General features: G+C 40.1%; 1 protein-coding gene across 1 annotated transcript in view; it reads left to right on the forward strand.

Moving 5' to 3' along the window:
• The window catches only part of LOC140730425 (calcium/manganese antiporter SLC30A10-like), a 28,735-nt gene extending 21,380 nt beyond the window's left edge, over positions 1–7,355 (forward strand). Inside the window, exon 4 of the mRNA XM_073050803.1 lies at positions 362–7,355. Within this exon, the coding sequence (XP_072906904.1) occupies positions 362–855 (494 nt within the window). The 3' untranslated portion in view covers positions 856–7,355. The remainder of the gene's footprint in view (positions 1–361) is intronic.
• The last annotated feature ends 15,356 nt before the right edge of the window (positions 7,356–22,711 follow it).

The raw sequence follows: 22,711 nt of genomic DNA on the forward strand, positions 1-22,711 counted from the left end.
ACTGTATACCGTAGTTACAGAGGTTTACAACAGTTTGAGCTGTTTCTAGTTTTAATTGATATTGTCCCTTCAGAATGACGCAGCTGAATATGCTTAATCAGTTTTACTCCTCTCTAACTGAGATGGTCTTTTAAGCAAAATGTTTGAGACTTGGTAACACCCCCAGTGGAGGTGTTTGAGTATTTAAATTGGTGTGTTTCTCTCTCTCTATTTAATATCCAGGTTTCTACCAATATAGTGAATAGTCAGACTGATCTTGTTTACTGGAAGACAGTCAAATGTTAAGCTCTGGTAAACTGAAATTACACAGTATTTTTATTTATTGATTAAAATCTCCAGTTCTCTTTCCTATGCTCTGCAGATGAGAAGTTGCGCAAAGTTGATGGAGTATACGGGATTCACGAACTCCATATCTGGGAACTTGCTGGAGGGAAGAATATCGCTTCACTTCATGTGAAATGCCTGGATCCTTCTACATACAAAACAGCAGGGTTACAAATCCGTGAAATCTTCCACAATGCAGGAGTTCACTCTGTAACCATTCAGGTAGAATTTTCTGAAGGAGTAAACGATTCTGACTTGATATGCAACTTCCCCTGTATGTTAACAGAATGTGAGAATCATCTGTGCTGCATTCCACAAAAACATTATGATGTTGATGTACAGGGTTACATAGAGATGAGTAACAATCCTCCAGAAGCCTCCTGTAATGGCCGCAGGAGAAATAGGGTAGAGGAAAATAGCATTGAAGAAACTTCCAGTATTTCATCTCGCAATTTGGGAATACAGGGAGAAGTAAGTGAAGAAAAGGAAGACACAAATGGACTACTACATTTGCAGAGTTCTTCAATGTAGCGAGTGTATTTCATTTGACAATACAGTCAAATTTCAAATTAAAGTTGAATCTAGGGTAGGTATTTAAAAAAAAAAAAAAAAAAAAAATTAATGTGCCAAAGAAGAGCACAGACTAGTAAGGTTTGAAGTTTGTTGAGCTAAGGTTCAACTTCCAGTCGGAAATAAGCTTGCAGATAAAACTGAGTTAATGGAAAGTGAAGTTATTTACATACCTTTAATGTTAGGACTAAGTGACTGTGAAATTTGTGAAGGATGATAAGCTATGTTATTACCTCTTACAATCTTTACATACTAAATCTGAATGAAATCTTTAGCTATACCTGATTTTAGTTGAAATGAAATGTCCAGCCAAGGCAGTTGCATCAGATTTACTGCAATGGATAACTGGTTTGAAAACTGAGAAAAAATGCTCAGAAATTTTCCAGGTTGTGTAATCAACAGTTATTGGAGTGATCAAACTAACTGCTGCTCAACATAATTGTTGAGCAGGTATTTTTTTTCTACTTGCTACTAATTCAAATGCCTTTGTCTGAATTGTTCTCAATCTTAAGAATTACAATTATGTGTTGTAATTTTCATTTGAATATATATTTCAGTTATTAGATTATGGTTGTAACCGGGTGATATGAGTAAACATGATGTATAATCATATCATTACCTACTGATTTCCTAGAATAAAGGTAGAATGTCAGCTATATTCTCTGTATTCATAACAGATCAAAATTCCACCTATTCTGATGGAGAAGTAATTTTAGTGGTGCTGGAATGTTGTCAATGTGAGGGGAACAGGTCAAATTATGCATTCACCTATAAATGAAGAGGTCATCTTTGACGAGAATAGGCCATTGTGCTTATCCGTCAGTACATCCTTGTAGAGTCTAGATTGCTCTGGGATGTAACTTCCTTGGAATTCATCTAGAATTAGTTTCTGCAAGAAACTTGCTTTCCTAATTAACGCTGCTGATCTTCTGTGTGAGGTAGATATTTTAGAAGTGTTTTGTAGATCAGTCTTCCTGACGGCTTTCAAACATCCTTGACATTTGGTTATGGTTCAACAGGAGGTGGTCTATGTGGATGGCAGTGCCAATTTATGGTGAGTTACAGGGGATAGATGTTTCCAGAAACAGAAAATAACTCCAGTATGTTAGTTTCTGGAGGCCTCTTCCTTGTACATATGGCTAATTGCAGATTTATATGAATGCAATTCTAGTAGAGAGTATATAAATGATAGATGTGAATAAATTCAGTCTTTGTTTTAGGCAAGCTATTGACAAGCACTGTTTGATTGTTTTAAGAAAGATACTCTTGACAGGCTTGAATCAGTTGGGGTTATAAATCTTGATGCATACATTTAGATTCAGTTTCCTTTTAAAGTAGATGGAATGGAGGGAAGTGCTTGATTAGGTTAAGGTCAATCAGACATTTTCTTATATGCATGGCATTGCAAAACTCTAGAGTATTAATAATTAGTTACCAATTACAATTGGTCAAATTTTACTTTTTTTTCTTAAATAGATGAAAGGTTGGCTGATCTGTCTCTTTAACTCAGCATCTAGAAGTGGTTTCAGCTGAGGTTCCTGGATAGGATGAAAATATTCTGATATTAAGTAAGTTGATGTTAAAGGAAAAGGGAATTTAACTGTGCTTTTTGTAGACTTGGTCAATGCCTTTGACTTCATTGAGTATAAAGTGAGAAATGAATGTTGTCAGATAATTAATGATCCATTTATTGGTTTAGTTGGTGGCATGTACTTTGACCACAGCAGATTGGAGTTTACTAAACCTACTCTAATTAGAAGAGGGGTGAAGCAGGGGTATGTTCTGTTTCATATCTTGTTGTATTAATTTATGGATATCTTATGTAAGTACTGAAGATCGTGGATTTTTGTCTATATAAATGATATAGTATTGATTAATGATTCATATAAAACAATGGATAAGGAAAGTAGTTGAGGGATTCTACTTGAAAACAAGTCTTGAGTGTCTTGGTTCTCTTTGCCTTCTAAGAACAAAACATTCAATTATATTAGGCTGGAAAGTTAGAATAGTTTAAAATTGGATTTTATTGCTCTGAGGAAAATGTACATGCTTCAATTGAACTAATGATGTTTGTGTCAAGGATAAATCGGTGAATAAATTGGATGGAAGGGTGAATAGCTTTTGTGAGTCAAATTAGAACCTGGATTTTAAAAAACACTGATTTTAACAAAACATTTGCGAAATCTTTTAATTAAGCTAATATATTGGGAACTTCTATTTAACAGGTTGCATTTGTAATATTAGTTTATACTTGTTTGAGTTAAGACTGTGATTTGAAGAACAAATGCTAATTTCATTGATCAGAAAATTAAAAACATGATTTTGTCAAATAAATGATAATCTATTGTTTATTATGGAAGCAATTTCAAAAATAGATTTGAAATACCTGGTGGAGCAGGTGAATTCAATGAATATTTGAAGTACTGCAGTTGTAATAATGGCTTCATAAAGTGTAAGATACTTGTTAAATATGGAATATAGTCTAAAATATCTTACTAAACCAATAGCATTTAAGCAGATTTTTTGAGTGCTGGATTAACTTTTTAAACAGTTTTATCAAAGTGGTATTATTTCAAAACTAATACCTATTCAGAAAACTTGAATAAAGGTTAGGATTGATGAGACTTGCAGCCAGTGAGAACTCAGCACTGAGTGCTTACATCATTTTCTCCGGGTACTGACTGGCTGTTAAAAATGCTAGCATGAACCATCATTGTAAGATACTAAATCTGATAGGCTGTTATATAGTTGGACATATTCAAGGAAGAAAAAGACCCAAATTTTTATTGTAACTTTTAGGAATTAAACCTCTTGTTTTGAAGATAATAATGTGATGCTCTTGCTGTCATTCGGAAAGTGAAATATACTCACGTGAAATCTATAATTGTTGATTGGCACACTAAGGTGAGTGTGGAATTATACTGGTTTCCTCACTGGAGCAAGAAGAGAATGGCTTCCTGGGTAGTCAATGTTTTTAAGGCCTTTACAGTGTTAATCTCACGGTCTAGCGTACCTGAAGCCACAGTCACAAAGCATTGCACCATATAATAGTATACACTAATGCAGAAGGGTCTCCACACAGAAGGGTCATAAACATTAGGTAGTCTAAAACACCAGGGTTACAAGAGCTGATGTCCTGTTGCAGAGAGACAGTAACTTGTATGAACTATACTTTTGTACAACTGGGTTGATGAGTTTAAAGGAATTCTTGCTTTATCATTTTAAAATATGTAGTTAAAGGAATTTGGATGTGTGAAGGCATTTCAATGATTTAAATCTGAGTTTGGATCAAACATGGATATTGTAAATGTATTTATGCATATTCAGGGAAAAGATACTTTGGTAAATAGTAACATTAGGTCATTATCCTATTCAGAAATGAGCTGTAATCACAGAGGAAATATTTGACTTCTGCAACTATTAATTAGCATAACCATGAAATTTGGTATGGATTATTTGGCAATGTGATTATTTCCTATTAATAGCCCCACTTATAACAAGGTTATGACCCCTACAGCTCTAAATTTAGAATATTATTTATGCAAGATAAACTTTAAATTTTAATTTGTTGAGTGATTCCCAGACCTTATTAGCTCAGCATAGCTTTGTGCGTGGTAGGTCATGTCTAAACAATCTCAGAGGTTTTTGAGGAAGCTTCCAGCAAAGTTTATGAAGGCAAGGCAGTGGAAATTGTCTACAATGACTGGACATTGTCAAATGCCTCACTAAAGTCCATGTAGACAATGTCCCACATGGAAGCTAAGTCAAAAAGGTTCATTTGCTTGGTATTCAAAATGGTGTAGTAAATTGGATTAGACATTGGCTTTGGCAGAGAAGACAGTGGTAGTAGATGGTTGCCTCTCTGACTGTAGGCCTATGATAGTGGTGTGATGCAGGGAATGGTGCTGGTCTGTTGTTTGTCATCTATATCAATTATCTGGATGATTATCTGGTTAACTGGATCAGCAAATTTGTGGATGACACCAAGATTAGAGGTGAAGTGGACAGCAAGGAAGATGATCGGAGCTTGCAACAGGATCTGGACCAGCTGGAAAAACAGGCTGAGAAATGGCAGATATAATTTAATGCAGATAAGTGAGAGGTGTTTCATTTTGGTATGACCAGCCAGGGTAGGTGTTACACGGTGAATGGCAGAGCACGGAGGAGTGCAGTGGATCAAAGGGATCTGGGAATACAGGTCCATAATTCATTGAAAGAGGTGACACAGGTAGATAGGGTCGTAAAGAAAGTTTTTGGCATATTGGCTTTCATAAATCAAAGTATTAAGTATAGGAAATGGGATGTTATGTTGAATTTGTATAAGACATTGTTGAGGCCTAATTTAGAGTATAGTGTGCAGTTGTTGTCACCTACCTACAGGAAAGATGTAAATAACATTGAAAGAGTACAGAGAAATTTACAAGAATGCTGCCAGGATTGGAAGACCTGAGTTATAAGGAAAGATTGAATACATTTGGACTTTGTTCTTGAACATAGAAGATTGAGGGGAGAGTTGATAGAGGTATACACAATTATGAGAGGTATAGATAGGCTAAAAGCAAGCAGGCTCTTTGCACTGAGAATGGGTGGGAGTACAACCAGAGTTTATGGGTTAGGTGTGAACAGTGAAAAGTTTAAGCCGAGGGGGAAACGTCTTCACTCGGAGGGTTGTGAGAGTGTGGAAGGAGCTGCTAGCATAAATGGAGAATGTGAGCTCAGTTTCAATGCTTAAGAAATGGCAGGGCTATGGACAGGAAAAATTATTCAAATCTATTTAAAGGTAGAAATAAATTATTTTTAAAAATTTAAATCCAGTTAAAGCAGTTTTCAACAGAAATTTTAGAGTACACATTAGTAGTCCAACTATTGCACTTAAATAGGGTTAACTTGGACAGAAATGTGGAGTTGATTGATTTGACTTTTGTAAGATCCATATAATTTCCTTACAATTGAAGATTATTTTCATTAAATTTTGCAAATACTTCTGGCAAGTAAGCAATGTCATGCCTAATATTCTTGAGTTGATTGTTGAATGAAGCATTTGGGTCTTCAAAGAACTTTATCACAGTTTCAACAAGTGCATAAAAGCAACTCAGGCAGTTTCCTTTTGAAAGCCATCTGACTTCTGTGTACAACAGCAAGTGTTCAATCTCTTCATGATTCTCAGTACAAAACTCACGAATAGTTGAGAACTGAGAGCATCAGACCTGATCTTATTTACTGCTATGATAACAGTATTTAATGATTTCTGCAGCTGTTCACTTGGGTTTCCTTTTTGTGACAAGATGCTGTCTGTGAATTGCACAGTGAGTGGTAAATATGTTAGCTACTGTTTTTTTTCTCCAAATGAAATAACAGCCCCACAGTGGTGTCATTGATGGCTCTCCATCTGAGGCACAAGCAAGAATGTTGGTGAGCAGAATGTTCTTTTTGAAAAATTGTTCAACAATTCAAAATATTGATTTCCTCCTTTTTAACTGTTTCTAGTCTCCTTGCAAAAAAGCAACCTTTAAGCCATGCTTTCATCTTATATGAAGCAAACATAACTGAGAAGAAAAAATTTGTTGCCTGGAAAAACTGACTCATTCAACTGCAGAGAAATTCTGTTGTCCTAAATATGTTGCATAATGTGTCTTGCATATTCTCAGAAATTTTGTCTATTCGTTTTTTAATAGAGTTGCCGCTAAGCAGAATTGCTTTAATTATTTGGTCTGTTGACTTATGCAAAACCATACTCAGAACTCCCCTTGATGCTGGCAGAATCAGTTCTTCTCCAGTTGTATGGGGCTTTCCAGATTTAGCAATGGGCAATGAAATGTTGTATGAAGCACACAAACCATCTCTGAAATATGGAAGTGTCACATTGCTTTTTAACAACTTCATGCTTCAAGCAAAGTGCAAGAGAATGATGAGTTAGCAAGAGATGAGTGATGATATGATCATTGTAATCAATCATATGGCATTGAGGATCAAATGCTTATAATAAGTAACTCATTTCTTAAATTGAGCCAGTAAACCTACCAAAAATATTAGATAAAATACATTGGGTCTAATGCTGGAATTAGAAGCCTATCACTATTACAAATAGATCATTATCACCTGGAATGGACCTGGTGTGCAGCAAATACCTTGTTTTAGCATGTGATGAGACCAGGAGGAGCTTCTTTTTCCTTCAAGCTGAAACTGAAAACTCAATTTGTTTGCATATATATATAATGTATGATACTGTGCTGTATTCAATGAAAGTGGTCTATAATTACCAATGGTAGCAATATGCCTTAATTGCTTGCTACTGTAAAATTACTTTCAAATACAGTGGAGCCTTGTATGAGTTTGTGCTACTGGAAATTTATGAATATTTACAAATGTAGTGTACTTATTCGAAATGTTGCTCTCATTTGAAGAATAAAACTACCTGCTGCAGTATGTAGAGTTCTTTATACAATAAAAACTAAAACAAATGGGTTTGTTGGATACAATCTTCTTGCCGAAACAATTTAACAATGCCTATGTGAATGCAAGATGGGAAGGGGTTACAGAGAAGAACATGGGAATGAGGAGTGGTAGTTCTATTTCCTGCAAAGATGGACAGGGAGCAAATTTTTTAGCATGTCATTCAACATTAGTCAAATAATTGTGCCGCATAATTATTTCCCTGTTTTGGATGACTTTGACATGTGTGGGTTTCTGCCTCCATCTTTTTCAGGCAGGAATTCTAGACTCCTATTTCTCCTTGGAAGAAAAGATACTTAATTCTCCTTTCATCCCCTTTTTCAACTGCAGTTGGACAACAGCTTTGGAGAATAACAGTAGTATTTTGGGCAATAAGGGTAATACTGACCTTATAGTTACTCATGATTTAATTCTCCATTCCACTCCCTCCCTGACTTGGCAGTCTTCATTTTCCTATATCACTTCATTTTTGGTCAATATAAGCTTGAGACAGTGTTGACCTTCCAAATGGCATTGAAGCCCCCAGGAGTTTGTAATGAATGAACAATTTCAAGTGGCCAACTTTCTCCACCTTCAGTAAAACTAATAATCCAGCCCACTTGGAGATCTTACTAGACTCGCATTTTCTGGTCTATTGGATGATATGCGCTGTAAGGTTTCACTAGTAAGGCTAATGTAATGGCTTCAATGTAATGCTAAGGAAATGGTTTCTCTGTAGCAGCAATGCTTGGCTTATTGCTAGAGATAACGGGGCTTTGGCATGCAGCGGTTAGCCAATGAGGAAATGCTGTTCTTGCTTGTGAGTCTGGAAGCCGATTTTTTCACAGTCTTTCGTTGGGGAGTGATGGAGAGAGAGGATGCAGATGGAGAGTCGGAAGACCACCGGATGGAGTGGACCGAGGAGTGAGGGTCCGAGGGCCAGCTACGGGAACAAATGAACAAACAGTGAGCTCCAACAATGCACAATATACATTTTCCTTAAAATGGACCCTTTTACTTTTCATTTTCTTTACTAACCCTCTATCCAGATTAAGATTTATAAAGTTCAATAATTTAATTGCCTATGGTGTACTGTCTGATATTTTGTGGTGCGGATTTGTAACCGGGTGTAACTCTCGTTTTGGCTAGCGGCTATCGCAGATTAAATGATTAAGCTTTATAATTTTTACTTTGACTATATGTTAGTAAAGAAAATGAAAACAAAACGGCCCAATCTTATGAAACAGTCTATTGCACAATGTTGGAGCTCACAGATAAGCTGATTGTCCACCATCGACCTCCTCCGATTGTCACTGGCCCTCGGACCCTTGCTCCAAGTCCACCCCATCCAGCGGTCTACCAACTCTCTCCATTTGTGTCTTCTCTCCTCATCTCACCCCAGCAAAAGACCGCAAAAATCTCTCTTCCAGATTCACAAGAAAGAACAACAGCATTCCAAACCCCGTTATCTCTAGTCATAACCCAAACATTGCTGCTACAGGGAAGCCATTACATTATCAGTGAAACCCTACAGCATGTTACACTCTTCCCCCACCAAATTTAGTCATGTTCTCATGACTTTGAGATAATTTGCCAACCCTTCCTGCAAAACAAAGCCCAATCCAGGTGTAAAAGGCAGTGACATAGCTCCCCAACACAGTAGGGGTTACACTCTGTTCCCCTGGTGCTACGTAGGCCAACCTATCTGGTGGTCTCCTAATTCTCTGAGACCGCCGCACCCCATCACCTAACTCTTCAGGTTCTGACACTACTGAGGATACTTCCGATCTACCTGGCGAGGCCTCCCCCGATCTATCACTCGTGCCCACCTGCAACTCGGAGCCCTCTGTTTGTAGTGACACACTGGAGCATGGACCCACTGAGCCTTCAGGAATTGGGCCTTTCATTTTCGGGAGTTCCTTGGTACATTGCTGGGAAAGTGTTTCCCCCAGAGACACCAGGCCGTTCCCTTACTGGGTCTCCTCTAGTTTTTCCCAACGACTCTCTCTGCTTAGGTACCCGGGGGCTCACTCTCCTTCTGGCGTGACATCGGCTGCCAGCAGCCCCTCTGCACTGTTCGTCCCCTTGGGGAATCTGCCTCCCCCATCAGCTCCATCATATGGGGTGATAACAGCCGACATATCTCCATTCTCAACTCTTCCACAATCTCCTCTACCGCTCCCCCGGGGCAGGCTATCTGTGGTCACTTCACCGCAGGGAACTGCTACCAAGGACTGGACTATTAGAGACCCCAAGCAATCAGGTCATGTGACTGGGTGCCCCTGGCTATCTTGTCCATTCTTAACTGATCCACCTCAGCCACTTGGATGACCCCTCTGCACCACAAGCAATTTACCTTCCTCTCTAGCCGAAAAACCGTAAGCAGAAAGCTTCTCCCCCTTCTCCTGACGCATGTTCTGAAAGCCCTCCGTGAGCACCATTGGGCTTCCAGTTGGGCCAAAAGCATTGTCTAGTGCTTACAGATAATTGACAGCTGTCGCTACAGGAGATTGCAGCCTGACAGTTCTCACAATGTCAGCAGTCCACCCATTCAAATTTTCAACCAACCTCTGTCGCTTTTCATCATCAGAGCACTGCCACTCATCTAACAACTGAGAGGTCCGCTCTGCCCACGTCTCATACTCCTCGTTCCCCTCAAGTGTGGGCATTAATTCCAGAGAATAGGCAGAGCCTGCCATAACTGGGACTGAATCTGATTTTTCCATTTATTCGCCAGAGAAGTAAGGGCGGATACTAACTCAGAATTCTCACTCTTCGCCGGGGGACGTGGACTAATCAGACATTCCAAATCAGACCACTCTTTCCCCTCACTCAGAAATTAGAACTGTGTCTTTGAAATCTCCACCCCCAGCTACCGCTACCTCAGCGCTGGTCTGCATTAAAACAAGAGCTGCGCCCACAATCGCAATTTCAACAGTACTTAACAGTGGAATTAGCAGTTCATCCAGAGTACAAATATCTGTCCCACTGGTTCATTACTCAGGGTAATCATACAGCATCCAATGGAAGCAATCCCGAACGTAGCCCCCACAATTGTAACTCTCGCTTTGGCTAATGTAGGGAGTGATAGCCCCTGGCCTGGCCAAACATAAGAAACCTCGTTTGGGTGGATGCTGTGCAGTGTGTCCAGTGTTACAAATCAGTACCATGAAATAACGAACAGTACACAATATGCGATTAAACAATTAAGCTTTATAATTCTTACTTTGACTATATGGTTAGTGTAGTGTAGGCCTCCGTTAGTCTTCATAGACCATGGATTTGTGCCTTGGAAAGTTTCCAGGGCGCAAGCCTGGGCAAGGTTTTTTTTTAATGGAAGACCAGCAGTTGCCCAAGCTGCAAGTCTCCCCTCTCCACTAATGGTTAGTAAAGAAAATGAAGAAGAAGAAAAACAGCCCAATCTTATCAAACAGTCTATTGCGCAATGTTGGAGTTCACTGATAAGTCAATTGTCCACCATCGACCTCCGATCGTCTCTGCCCTTCGGACCTTTGCTCCAATTCCACCTCATCTGGCAGTCTACCAACTCTCTCCATTTGTGTCTTCTCTCCTCATTTCTCCCTGGCAAAAGGCCGCAAAAATCTCTCTTCCAGACTCACACGAAAGAACAACAGCATTCCAAACCCCTTTATCTCTAGTCATAACCTGAACATTGCTGCTACAGAGGAACCATTACATTATCAGTGAAACCCTACAGCATATTACATGAGCAACACATCATGCAGCATCCACACAAACAAGATTTCTCAGTGCTAGAAGTTGTCTTCCCCTAGATGAACACGGGCTGGCTGAGCCTGAGGGTTACATTTTGATATGTTATGAAATATATATTATGAAATTCTATTAATAGTCTAATACATTTTCAATTAACCATTTTTTGACATTACAATGTTATAATAAATTTAGTATTGGGCTTGAAGCTTAAAGAGCAGTATCCTGATGAATTGGCGTGTGTAAACCAGGACCCTGGTGAGCTGAAAGGAAGTGCAGGACACAAGACCAAAGTGTGGAAGGGGAACACAATGCACATCACTATATGAGCCAAATGATGAACTATTTGGATTTACTAACCATTGGATGAAGATTTATTGAAATGTTATTGTATATGGCTGAAGTTTTGAATGGCTGTAGCCCTCTGACATTCTATATAAATGTCATGTATGAATCACATAGTGTATGGCCAAGTAATTGGAAAGTGTGGGAATATTGCTTCAGTGTTGAGTGCATTTACTGTAGTTAAAATCTGTTGGCAGTTCTTTTAAAAGGTTTACATTGATGAAAGACTGATCAAATGTTTATCCAGTGTCCATTAAAACCTTTCTCTTAGCAATTGTTTCATAAAATAAACTGTGTTGAAGAAGCTTTAAGGGAAATTTCTTTCTCAAACAAGATTAATCTGAGCACAATTATCATGTCTTCTCCACCAAGGTTTTGCTGTCTAAGATAGGGATGTCTATATAAGAGGAACACCTTTTCCAGGAGCAGAAAGGCCAAGTATAATCAACACGTATAAACAAGCTGGATGAACTCAGCAGGTCGGGCAGCATCCGTTGAAACAAGCAGTCAATGTTTCGTGCCGAGACCCTTCGTCAGGACTGAAGAAGGAGGGGGCAGGGGCCAAGTATAAAGTGCATACAGCTCTTTATCTCTGTATGACCCAGAACTGTCACTGGACTCAAACAGTCCGGCAGCAGTAAGGGTGATCAGATGTACCAACATCTGACCTCGAGTGTTTCTGACTTCCACACTGCTGTATGTAGATTTAAAAACCTGTAAGTGGGTGGATGGGCAATAGATCCCTACAGAACTGCTGACCATACTGGAATTCTGCCCTCCTCCATAGTTATTTACTGTCATGCCATTGGCATTTACGGCAGCAATGAAGGTCCTCCATCTCTGTCTGTCCTTAGCCATTTTCTCTATTGTGCCTCAGGTGTGGTTTAGGGACTTCATTTCTGCCTCTCTGGTTTGGCACTAAGTCGTTTTTGGTCTCCTGCATTTCATGTATCCTTCAGGGGTCTAATGATTGTGGAGTTGGCCTCTATTCTCATCATGTGTCCAATCTATCTCCAATGTTTTCTCATGGTAATTGTGGCCATGTCCTCTTGATGACACTGAAGGAGTAGGGCACGGTTGGAGATTTTTCTTGGCCAGAAAATATAGAGCATCTTCTGGAGGCTTGTGGTGTGGAATGTTGAGGCTTAAGGGAACAGAGTCACACTTAAAAATGTTCAGTAAGGTTATTATGAGATATACTTTAGAGGTTTGCATGGGCATACTCAAGATTTGCAGATCTTCCCCCAAACTATAATGATCTTGTCTATTCTTTTGAAAGTCATAAAGATTTTATTGAGATGTAATGTATTTATTATTGCCTGCTGTTTTAATGAGTTGGTATATGTTTGCAATGTTGTATTTCTAAATCTCGTGCTGTTGTGTCTTGAAAATATATATTCCATAAGACCAGAAGACAAAGGAGCAGAATTAGGCAATCTGGCCCATCGAGTCTGCTCTTCCATTCAATCATGGCTGATTCCTTTTTTTTCCTGCTCCTCAACCCCAGTTCCCGTCCTTATCAAGAACCTATCAATCTCTGCCTTAAATACATCCAACGACGGGGCCTCCATAGCTGCATGTGGCAATAAATTCCACAAATTCACCATCCTTTGGCTGAAGAAATTTCTCCACATCTCTGTTTTGAAAGGGCGCCCCTCTCTTCTGAGGCTGTGTCCTCTTATCCTAGACTCTCCCATGATGGGAAATGTCCTTTCCACATCTACTCTGACTAGACCCTTCAACATTCGAAAGGTTTCAATGAGATCCCCCCTTATCCTTCTGATTTCCCGTGAGTACAGACCCAGAGCCATCAAACATTTTTCATATGATAACCCTTTCATTCCTGGAATCATCCTTGTGAACCTCCTCTGGATCTTCTCCAATGCCAGCACATCTTTTCTAAGATGAGGGGCCCAAATCTGTTCACAATACTCAAAGTGAATCCTCAGCAACATAGCTTTGCTCTTGTATTCTAGATCTCTTGAAACGAATGCTAACATGGCATTTGTCTTCCTCACCACCGACTCAACCTGCAAGTTAACCTTCAGGGTGTTCTGCACAAGGACTCCCAAGTCCCTCTGCATCTCAGATTCCTGGATTTTCCTCCCATTTAGAAAATATTCCACACATTTATTTCTACTGCCAAAGTGCAAGACCATGCATTTTCCAACATTGTATTTCATCCCCTGTGGTTGAGTGCAAGTCCTACGGAAAAAAGCACTGCCTCAGAAGGACTGCAGCAATCTGATGGGCATTGATGGCTTTTGCAAGATTCACAACATTTGTTGTCATTTGTTTTGCCACTGTATCTGATTCCAAATATTTTCAACTACCGGTAGTACTTGTGTTACTTAAAAGTTAGTTCCGTTTATTCTGTGGGATAGAGAAGATCGCCATCTGATGGTGGATAGTATTCATTACACCTAGAATGGCTCTGGAATCGTTAGCTTTCTGGCATTACTTCTCTGCTGTTAAAGCTCTTGTTGTTCCAGCTATTTATGTCCATTCACTTTAGTTGTAGCAGTTGTATCTTGCCTGTCTCTGTACAGGTGTTGGTGTACCTAGTTCCCAGTATCTTTCTACTTCACTCTGTATGATTTCTTATTATTAAGAGATCTTATTTATGGTTCAATGTATTGATGAACCTGCCTTCTATATTTTATGAATAAAAACAAAGCAGTATCTGTGTAAAGTGTTGTTTTTTAACTCCAGAAACTAATTAAAAGAAAAACACGAGCCTGGATAATTGTCTATTTAGTTTCTCATTTCCTTTTTAATACAACTACAATATAGACATCCACAGCACAGTAAATTTTAAATTGTCCTATTCAGGCCTAAAGACTTAATCACTCTGGAGGACTTCTTAATCTTGTGTGGTAATGTGTTTCCTGACTAGGGGAGTCATTCTGCAATGGTAATGAAACAATCTCAAGTTCTGTGGCTTCCTTTGTGGTGGTTGTAGGAGTTGACTCTTGGACTGCAGGAAGTGGTTCTGACAGCCCGGGACACTTTTTCTTCTGACTCTGCCATCCTCAACCGATCAATGTGCAATCTCCACTGTGTATGAGTATGGCTCAGTTCTGTCCTTAATCTTTCCAAGTACCCACTTTTGATCACCTCTGTAGTCCCTTATCAGGGCTGCTTGTCCAGGAGTGAAGCATCAAACCTCCTTGTTTAAGGAGCCCACAATTTGTCTCAGCCACTTGTCCTGCATACTCCTCCTGAGATTGGGTTTGAGGAGATCTGAGCGAGAGTGCAAGCGATGACCTAGGACCTGGGAGATGGTTATTGGTTGTGAAGTGTTTGCACTGTGGTATGCAAGGAGGAAATTGGCAAGCTTCTGATTCAGTGTCAGTGTAGTGTGTTCTGCAGACTTTGCTCACAGTGCATTCATTAGACTTGGACAAACCTTTCCACCAAGCCATTTGTAGCTGGGTGGTGTGGGGCAGATGAAACATGTCTTATTCCATTCATTTTCAGGAATGACTAAAACTGTTCCATCACGAACTTGGTCCATTTTCACGGACTAAGTTATCAGGAACACTGATTCTTGAGAAGAGGCTTCTCAATGCGTGAACAGTGTGCGAGGCTGTAGTGGAGGCTGTTGAGAACACTTCTGGCCACATTGTAGCTGCAGGCTCCACTACCATGAAACTGGTGACCGTGAATCCACATGACTCCTCTGCCAAGGCAAATGCAAGCAATTCCAAGGGACGGAGAGGTGCTGCTCTGGCATCTCCTGGATGTGTTGGCATCCCAAACAGTGCCAGGCAAGCTACTCTATCTGCTGATCTGTCACAGAACACCAGACAAAGCTTTGAGCCAATGCTTTCATTTCAACCATATCTAGATGACCGGCACGTAGCTCCATCAACACATTAACTCTCAGTTTGGATAGTACAACAACCCTCAATCCCACATTACGTAATCCCTTTCAAGGGCAAGTTCATACTGGCATTGGTAAAAATAGGGGAATCTGGAATTCCTGCAGCATATTCCAGCCAGTTTGGATCACCATATAGACCCGAGACAGTGTGGGGTCTTTTCAGATTTCCCTTTGGATCATCTCCGCTGTAAAGGGGAGACTTTCCACTTACATTAGGGAGAATACGTCAACAGGAGTGTCCTCTTTTGTAAAAATTTTCAGGTATTGACTTTTCCAAGGGTGAACAGGACAATCCACCAGCATTTCCATGATTAGTTGTCCTCATGACTCAATCCTGTTATTGTGTCCTCCTAGAAACAGAGCCCATCTCAGCATTCATGCAGCTGCTGTTGTGGAACACTCTTCTGGGGATTGAAAATGGACACCAGTGGTTGATACTCAGTAATGAGGGCAAAATCTCTCCCATACAAGTAGTGGTTGAAACATATTACACCCCACACCAGACTCAAGGCCTCTCTGCCAATCTGGGTATACATTTTCTCTGCAGCAATAAGGAAACATGATATAAAAGCTATGGGATTTTCACTTCCATCACTCATAACTTGTGACATGACTGGACATGTACCATAAGACAAGGAATCACAGGCAGGCTTCATAGGATGATGTGGATCATAACATGTGAGTACAGTAGGTGACGTCACTATTTCCTCTGCCTGTTGGAAAGCCACCTCACACTGCTTTGTCCATCGCCATTTCTTCTCAATCTCTAGTAATAGAAGGCCTTTGACAAGGTGGCACACATGAGGCTGCTTAACAAGCTATGAGTACATGGTATTGCAGGAAGGAATCTAGCATGGATAAGGTAGTGGCTGATTGGCAGGAAACAAAGAATGGGAATAAGGGAAGCCTGTTCTGGAAGGCTACCAGTGACCAATGGTGTTCCGCAGCCGTCTGTGTTGAGACTGATTTGTTCTGTGTTATATGTCAATGATTTGGATGATAGAATTGATGGCTTTGTTGAAATGTTTGCAGATGATATAAAGGTAAGTGGAGGGGCAGGTTGTTCTGAGGAAGTAGAGAGGCTACAGAAGGACTTGGACAGATTAGGAGAATTGGCAAAGAAATGGCAGATGGAACACAGTGTTGGAATGTGTATGGTCATGCACTTTGGTAGAAGAAATGAAAGGGTTGACTATTTTCTAAATGGAGAGAAAATACAAAAAAACTGAGGTGCAAGGGGACTTGGGAGTCCTTGTGCAGGATTCCCTGAAGGTCAATTTGCAGGTCGAGTCTGTGATGAGGAAGGCAAATGCAACGTTAGTGTTCATTTCAAGAGGACTAGAATTTAAAAGAAAAGATGTAATGTTGAGGCCTTACAAAGCACTGGTGAGGCCTCACTTGGAGTACTTCGAGCTGTTTTGGGCCCTTTATCTTCAATAGGATGTGCTGAAACTGGAGAGGGTTCAAAGGAAGTTCATGGAAATGATTCCAGGATTGAATGGCTTGTCATATGAAGAGTGTCTGATGGCTCTGGACCTATATTCACTAGAGTTCAGAAGAATGAGGGGTGAACTCATTGAAACCTACTGATTGGTTAAAGGCCTTCATAGAGTGGATGTGGAGAGGATGTTTTCTATGATGGGAGAGTCTAAGACCAAAGGACATAGCCTCAGAATAGAGGGGTGCCTTTTTAGAACGGAGATGAGGAGGGATTTCTTTTGCCAAGAGTGGTGAACTTGTGCAACTCTTTGCCACAAGCAGCTGTGGGGGCAAAGTCTTTATGTATATTTAAGGTAGAGGTTGATAGATTCTTGATTGGTCAGGGCATGAAGGGATACAGGGAGAAGGCAGGAAATTGGGGCTGAAAGGAAAATTAGATCAGCCTTAATGAAATGGCAGACCAAACGATGGGCCAAATGGCCTAATTCTGCTCCTATATCTTATGGTGTTAAGATCTTCCCCTATCCATTATTCCTGCTTATTTTCTCTGCAATTTATCTGCTTCCCAGTCCTATTTCCAACCTGTAATGGGAATTTTGTTTCTCTTTTTGCAGATGTCACCAGACCTCAGAATTTTCTGTTTTCCCTTTTAGACTTCCAGCATTAGCAGCTTTTATAATTTTTTCTTTGTCCATCTTTTCCACTGAGGCCCCCTGTCACAAATAAATCATTTCCAGATTCAACGTGATCATCACTGAGTTTACGAAGGAACCGTATTTATTCTTCTTTCCTGATTATGAGCATAGACATGCACGTCACTCTTGCTCTCATCTATTACGGATACATTCCTTGGTTGATTGTAGCAACTTTGTTTTTTGCTTTCCTGTCTTGCCATTCTTGTTTTTATTTTGTTTTCCATCAGAACAGAACAAATCAAATCAGGAGTAGACTATTCATTGAACCTACTCTGCTATTTAATAAGGCCATGAAAAATATTTTAATTCAGACACACTTTTCTGCATTGGCCCCAGATCCACTGATTTCCACAATATCTAAAATTATACTTGGAAAATGAGCTTCAACTCCCATCCAGGACAGTGAATGAAAGAAGGTAATTACCTTATGGATGATGAAGTTTCTTATGTCTGTCCTGAATGGCCCTTTTCTGTGGCACACTGAGAATCTATGGCACTCAAATCTAGTCAAGGGAAAAATCAATTCCACATTTACTGTAAGAATTTTGTACATTTTGTATGATCTTACCTCATACTTTTGAGCTCAAGACTATCATCAAGACTATTATGCTTCATCTCTCCTCCTATGACAATTCCACTGTTCCATCAGTCAGTCTGGTGAACCTTTTCTGCACATTCTCCATTATAAGAATATCCTCCCATAGAAACAGAGACCAAACCTGCAAAAAATATTCAATGCAGTCTTGCTATCCCCACTTAACTGGAACAAATTGTTTCTACTCTTGTACGCAAGTCTTCTTGGAATCAAACTAACATGTTGCCCGCTTTCCAAATTGTTTGCTGTACTTGCATACTAAGTTCAAATGCTTTATGTTAAGAGCACGTGTATAATATCTCGTTTTCAAATTTATGTCCTCAAATATATTTGAATCTCTCACTACTTAATGCTTACTCTTTCTTCCACTTCGACCCATGAAATTATACCAACTTGTTGTAGCTCCATCAATACCTTTTCAAGGCAATTGTGACTTTTCCTGAACACATTAGCCAAGTGTTTCTGATTAGCAGAGGAAAGCGTAAGTGATACTTGCTCATATCCCATGGGAAGCAGTGTAAATCCGAAGGCTTGGTATATAAGGGAACTGGACAATATGGTGCAACTGTGCTGACAATATGGGCTGAAACGGACAGGTCAGATACAGGCTGGAACATGGTGCCAAGGTCCACAGTGATAGATCCAGATGTATTCAAGAAAGTTTCCTTAATCAATGCATACAAGTCCCACCTGGAGAGAATGTGATAATAGATCTCCTATTAGGGAATGAGACAGGGGAGGTGACAAGTTTGTGTTGGGAACATCTTGCATTTAGTGATCATAATGCCAAGGTAATTATGGAAAAGGATAGGTCTGGTCAGCAGGTTGAGATTCTAAACTGGAGGAAGGCCAATTTTGATGTTATCAGAAAGGATCTGGTAAGCGTGGATTGGGACAGGCTGTTTTCTGATAAGGGTGTACTTGGTAAGTAGGAGGACTCCAAAAGTGAAATTTTGAGAGTACAGAGTTTGTATGTCCGTCAGAATAAAAGGCAGGGATAACAGGTTTAGGGAACCTTGGTTTTTGGGAGATATTGATGCCCTGGTTAAGAAAAAGAAGGAAGTGCATAGCAGGTATAGGCAGGTAGGAACAAATGAAGTCATTGAGGAGGATAAGAAATTAAAAAGAACACAACAAAGAAATCAAGAGGGCTAAAAGAAGACATGAGGTTGCTCTAACAAAAAAGGGGAAGGAGAATCCTAAATGGCTTTTACAGATACATTAAGAGCAAAAACATAGCAAGGGACAGAATCGGTCCTCTGGAAGATCAGATGGTAATCTATGCGTGAAGCTGAAAGAGATAGGGGAGATCTTTAATGGACTTTTTCATCTGTATTTACTCTGGAGCTGGTCACAGAGACTATAGATGTGAGACAAAGCAGCAACGATATCATGAACCCTATACAGATTACAGAGAAGATGTTTGCTTTCTTGAGGCAAATTAAGGTGGATGAATCCCCAGGGCCAATGATGAGCTTTATCTTTAATTTTTAATATACATTTTATGATCCCCAATCCCGAGGGTGAGGTGCCGGAGGATTGGAGTATCCTCCAATCAGCCCATCAGTTTCCACTCAGCCCGTCGAGTCTACTCCACTATTTCATCATGTCTGATCCAGTTTCCCTCTTAGCCCTAATCTCCTGTCTTCTCCCCGTATCCCTTCATACATTGACTAACCGGGAATCTATCAGCCACTGCCTTAAACATACCCAATTGCTTGGCCTCCACAACCACCTGTGGCAATGAAATGCACAGATTCACTACTCTCTGGCTAAAGAAATTCCTCCTCATCTCTGTTCTAAAAGGTTGCCCCTCTATTCAGAGGCTGCCTACTCCAGTCTTAGAATCCTACACCACAGGATCCTCTCCACATCCATTCTCTTGAGGCCTTTCAACATTCTTCGGAATTAGTGAGTAGAGACCCACAGCCATCAAACACTCCTCATAGGACTAGCCTTTCAATCCTGGAATCGTTTTTGTGAAGCTTCTTTGAACCATCTCCAATGTCAGCACATCCTTTCAAGCATAAGTGGTCCAAAACTGCTCACAATACTCCGTGAGGCCTCACCAGTGCCTTATAAAGCCTCAACATTACATCCTTGCTTTTATATTCTGGTCTTCTCAAAACGAATACTAACATCGCATTTGCCTTTCTCACCAGTGATTCAAACTGCAATTGAACCTTTAGGGGATCCTGTATGAGGACTTACAAGTCCCTTTGCCCCTCATATTTTTGAATTATCTCTTCATATAGAAATAGTCCATGTTTTTATTTCTTCTACCAAAGTACATGACCATACACTTCCTGACATTGTATTCTATCAACCACTTCTTTTCCTGTTCTCCTTCCCTCTCCAAGTCTACCTGATTTTCCATCTACCTTTTTATCAATTCTGTCATCCAAATCATTGACATATATCACATCCTCAACAATTGACTCCAGCATGATCCCACCACGGAGGTCAGACTAATTGGCCAATAATTTCCTTTCTTCTGCCTCTCTCCCTCTTGAAGAGTGGAGTGACATTTACAATTTTCCATTCCTCCTGAACATGCCAGAATAAATGGATTCTTGAAAGATCATTTCTAATGCCTCCACAATCTCTTCATCCACCTCTTTCAGGATCCTGGGGTGTACACAATCTTGTCCAGGTGATGTATCTACCTTCAGACCTTTCAGTTTACCAAGAACCTTCTCCCTACTAATGGTAACTTCACACACTTCTGACCCCTGACATTTCGGAACTTTCGGTGTACTGCTAGTGTCTTCCACAGTGAAGACTGATGCAAAATACTTATTCCGTGCATCCACCATGTCTTTGTCCCCCCATTGCTACCTCTCGAGCATCACTTTTGCAGCAGTCCAAATTCTACTATCGTCTCTTTTTTAGACTTTATATATCTGAAGAAACTTTTGGTATGCTCTTTAATATTATTGGCTAGCTTACCTTCATATTCCATCCTTTCCTTCTTTATGACTTTTGTAGATGCCTTCCATTGGATTTTAAAAGCTTCCCAATCCTCTAACTTCCCACTAATTTTTGCTCTACTGTATGCCTTCTCTTTGGCTTTTCTGATGGCCTTGACTTCTCTTGTCAGCCAGGGATGTGTCATCTTGGCTTCAGAATATTTCTTCCTCTTTCATATGTATATATCCTGCACCTTCCAAATTGTTCCCAGAAGTTCCAGCCATTGCTGCTATGCTGTCATCCCTGTCAGTGTCCTTTTGCAATCAGTTCTGGCCAGCTCCTCTCTCAAGCCTCTGTAATTCCCTTTACTCCACTGTAATACTGATACATCTGATTTTAGATTCTCCTTTCTCAAATCGCAGGGTGAATTCTATTATATTATATTCACTGTCCCCTAAGGGTACCTTTACCTTAAGCTCTCTAATCAATTCCAGTTCATTGCACAAAATCCAATCCAGAGTAGCTGATCCCCTACTGGGCTCAAATACAAGCTACTCTAAAAAGCCATCTCATAGGCATTCTAGAAATCCCCCCCCCCCCCCTTGGAATCCAGCACCAACCCAATTTTTCCAGTCTCCCTGTGTATTGAAATCCCCCATGACTATCATAACATTGCCTTTTTGACAAGCATTTTTTATTTCCCATTGTAATTTGTAGACCACATCTTTACTACTGTTTGGGGGTCTATTTATAACTCCCATAAGGGTCTTTTTACTCTTGCAGTGGCTTAGAATATTGTGACCAACTTTGGAGTACTGTGTCCACTTTTGGAGCATTGTGTCCAGTTTTGGTCACTTACCCACATGGAAGATGTAAATAAGATAGTATGAGAGCAGGGTACATTCACAAGGATGTTGCTAGAACTTGGGCACCTGAGTTATAGGGAAAGGTTGTTTAGATTAGAGTTTTATTCCCTAGCACGTAGAAGATTGAATAGAGATTTGATAGAAATATACAAAACTATGAGGGGTATTGATAGGGTAAATGTCAGGCTTTTTTCACTGAGTTTGGATGAGACTACAACTAAAGGTCATGCATTAAGGGTGAAAGAAATGTTTAAGGGGTACATGAGGGGGAACATTTTCACTCAGTGGGTGGTGAGAGTGTGAATCAAGCTGCCAGTGCAAGTAGTGGGTGTGGGTTCAATCTCAACAGTTGAGAGAAGTTTGGATAGGTACTAGGATAGAAGGGGTATGGAGGGCTATGTCCACGTGCAGGTCAATGGGCAGATTAACGGCTTGACATAAACTAGATGGGGCAAAGGACCGCTTTCCGTGCTGTAGTGTTCTATGCCTCTATGTTGTAAAATCATATTTTCACCCAAAAAATTATCTGGGCATTCAATGTGACACAATTGTCAGAGGCAAAAGGCTAATTGCTTCCACGCTATGAAAGAATGATTAAACATGTATTCTTCTCACATCTGCAATGAATAGTTGTCCCTAAAGAATAGAAGAAATATCGTTGTCCAACAATGAACAGGGAGACCAGGGCGACGTGCAGATATGTGAGACTAGTTAATCCCTATTAAATGCAACTTCCAGATAAGTCCTTGGCAAACTGGAGATGCAAGAGAATGCAGATGCTAGAATCTGGAGCAACACACAAAATGCTGGAGGAATTCAGCACGTCAGGCTGCATCTAGGTCCTAGTCCAGATGAAAGGGCACAATCTAAAATGCTTATATTTTCTATATAAATGCTGCCTGACCATCTGAATTCC

The sequence above is a fragment of the Hemitrygon akajei genome, chromosome 7 (assembly GCF_048418815.1).
Source record: "Hemitrygon akajei chromosome 7, sHemAka1.3, whole genome shotgun sequence".
NCBI lineage: Eukaryota > Metazoa > Chordata > Chondrichthyes > Myliobatiformes > Dasyatidae > Hemitrygon > Hemitrygon akajei.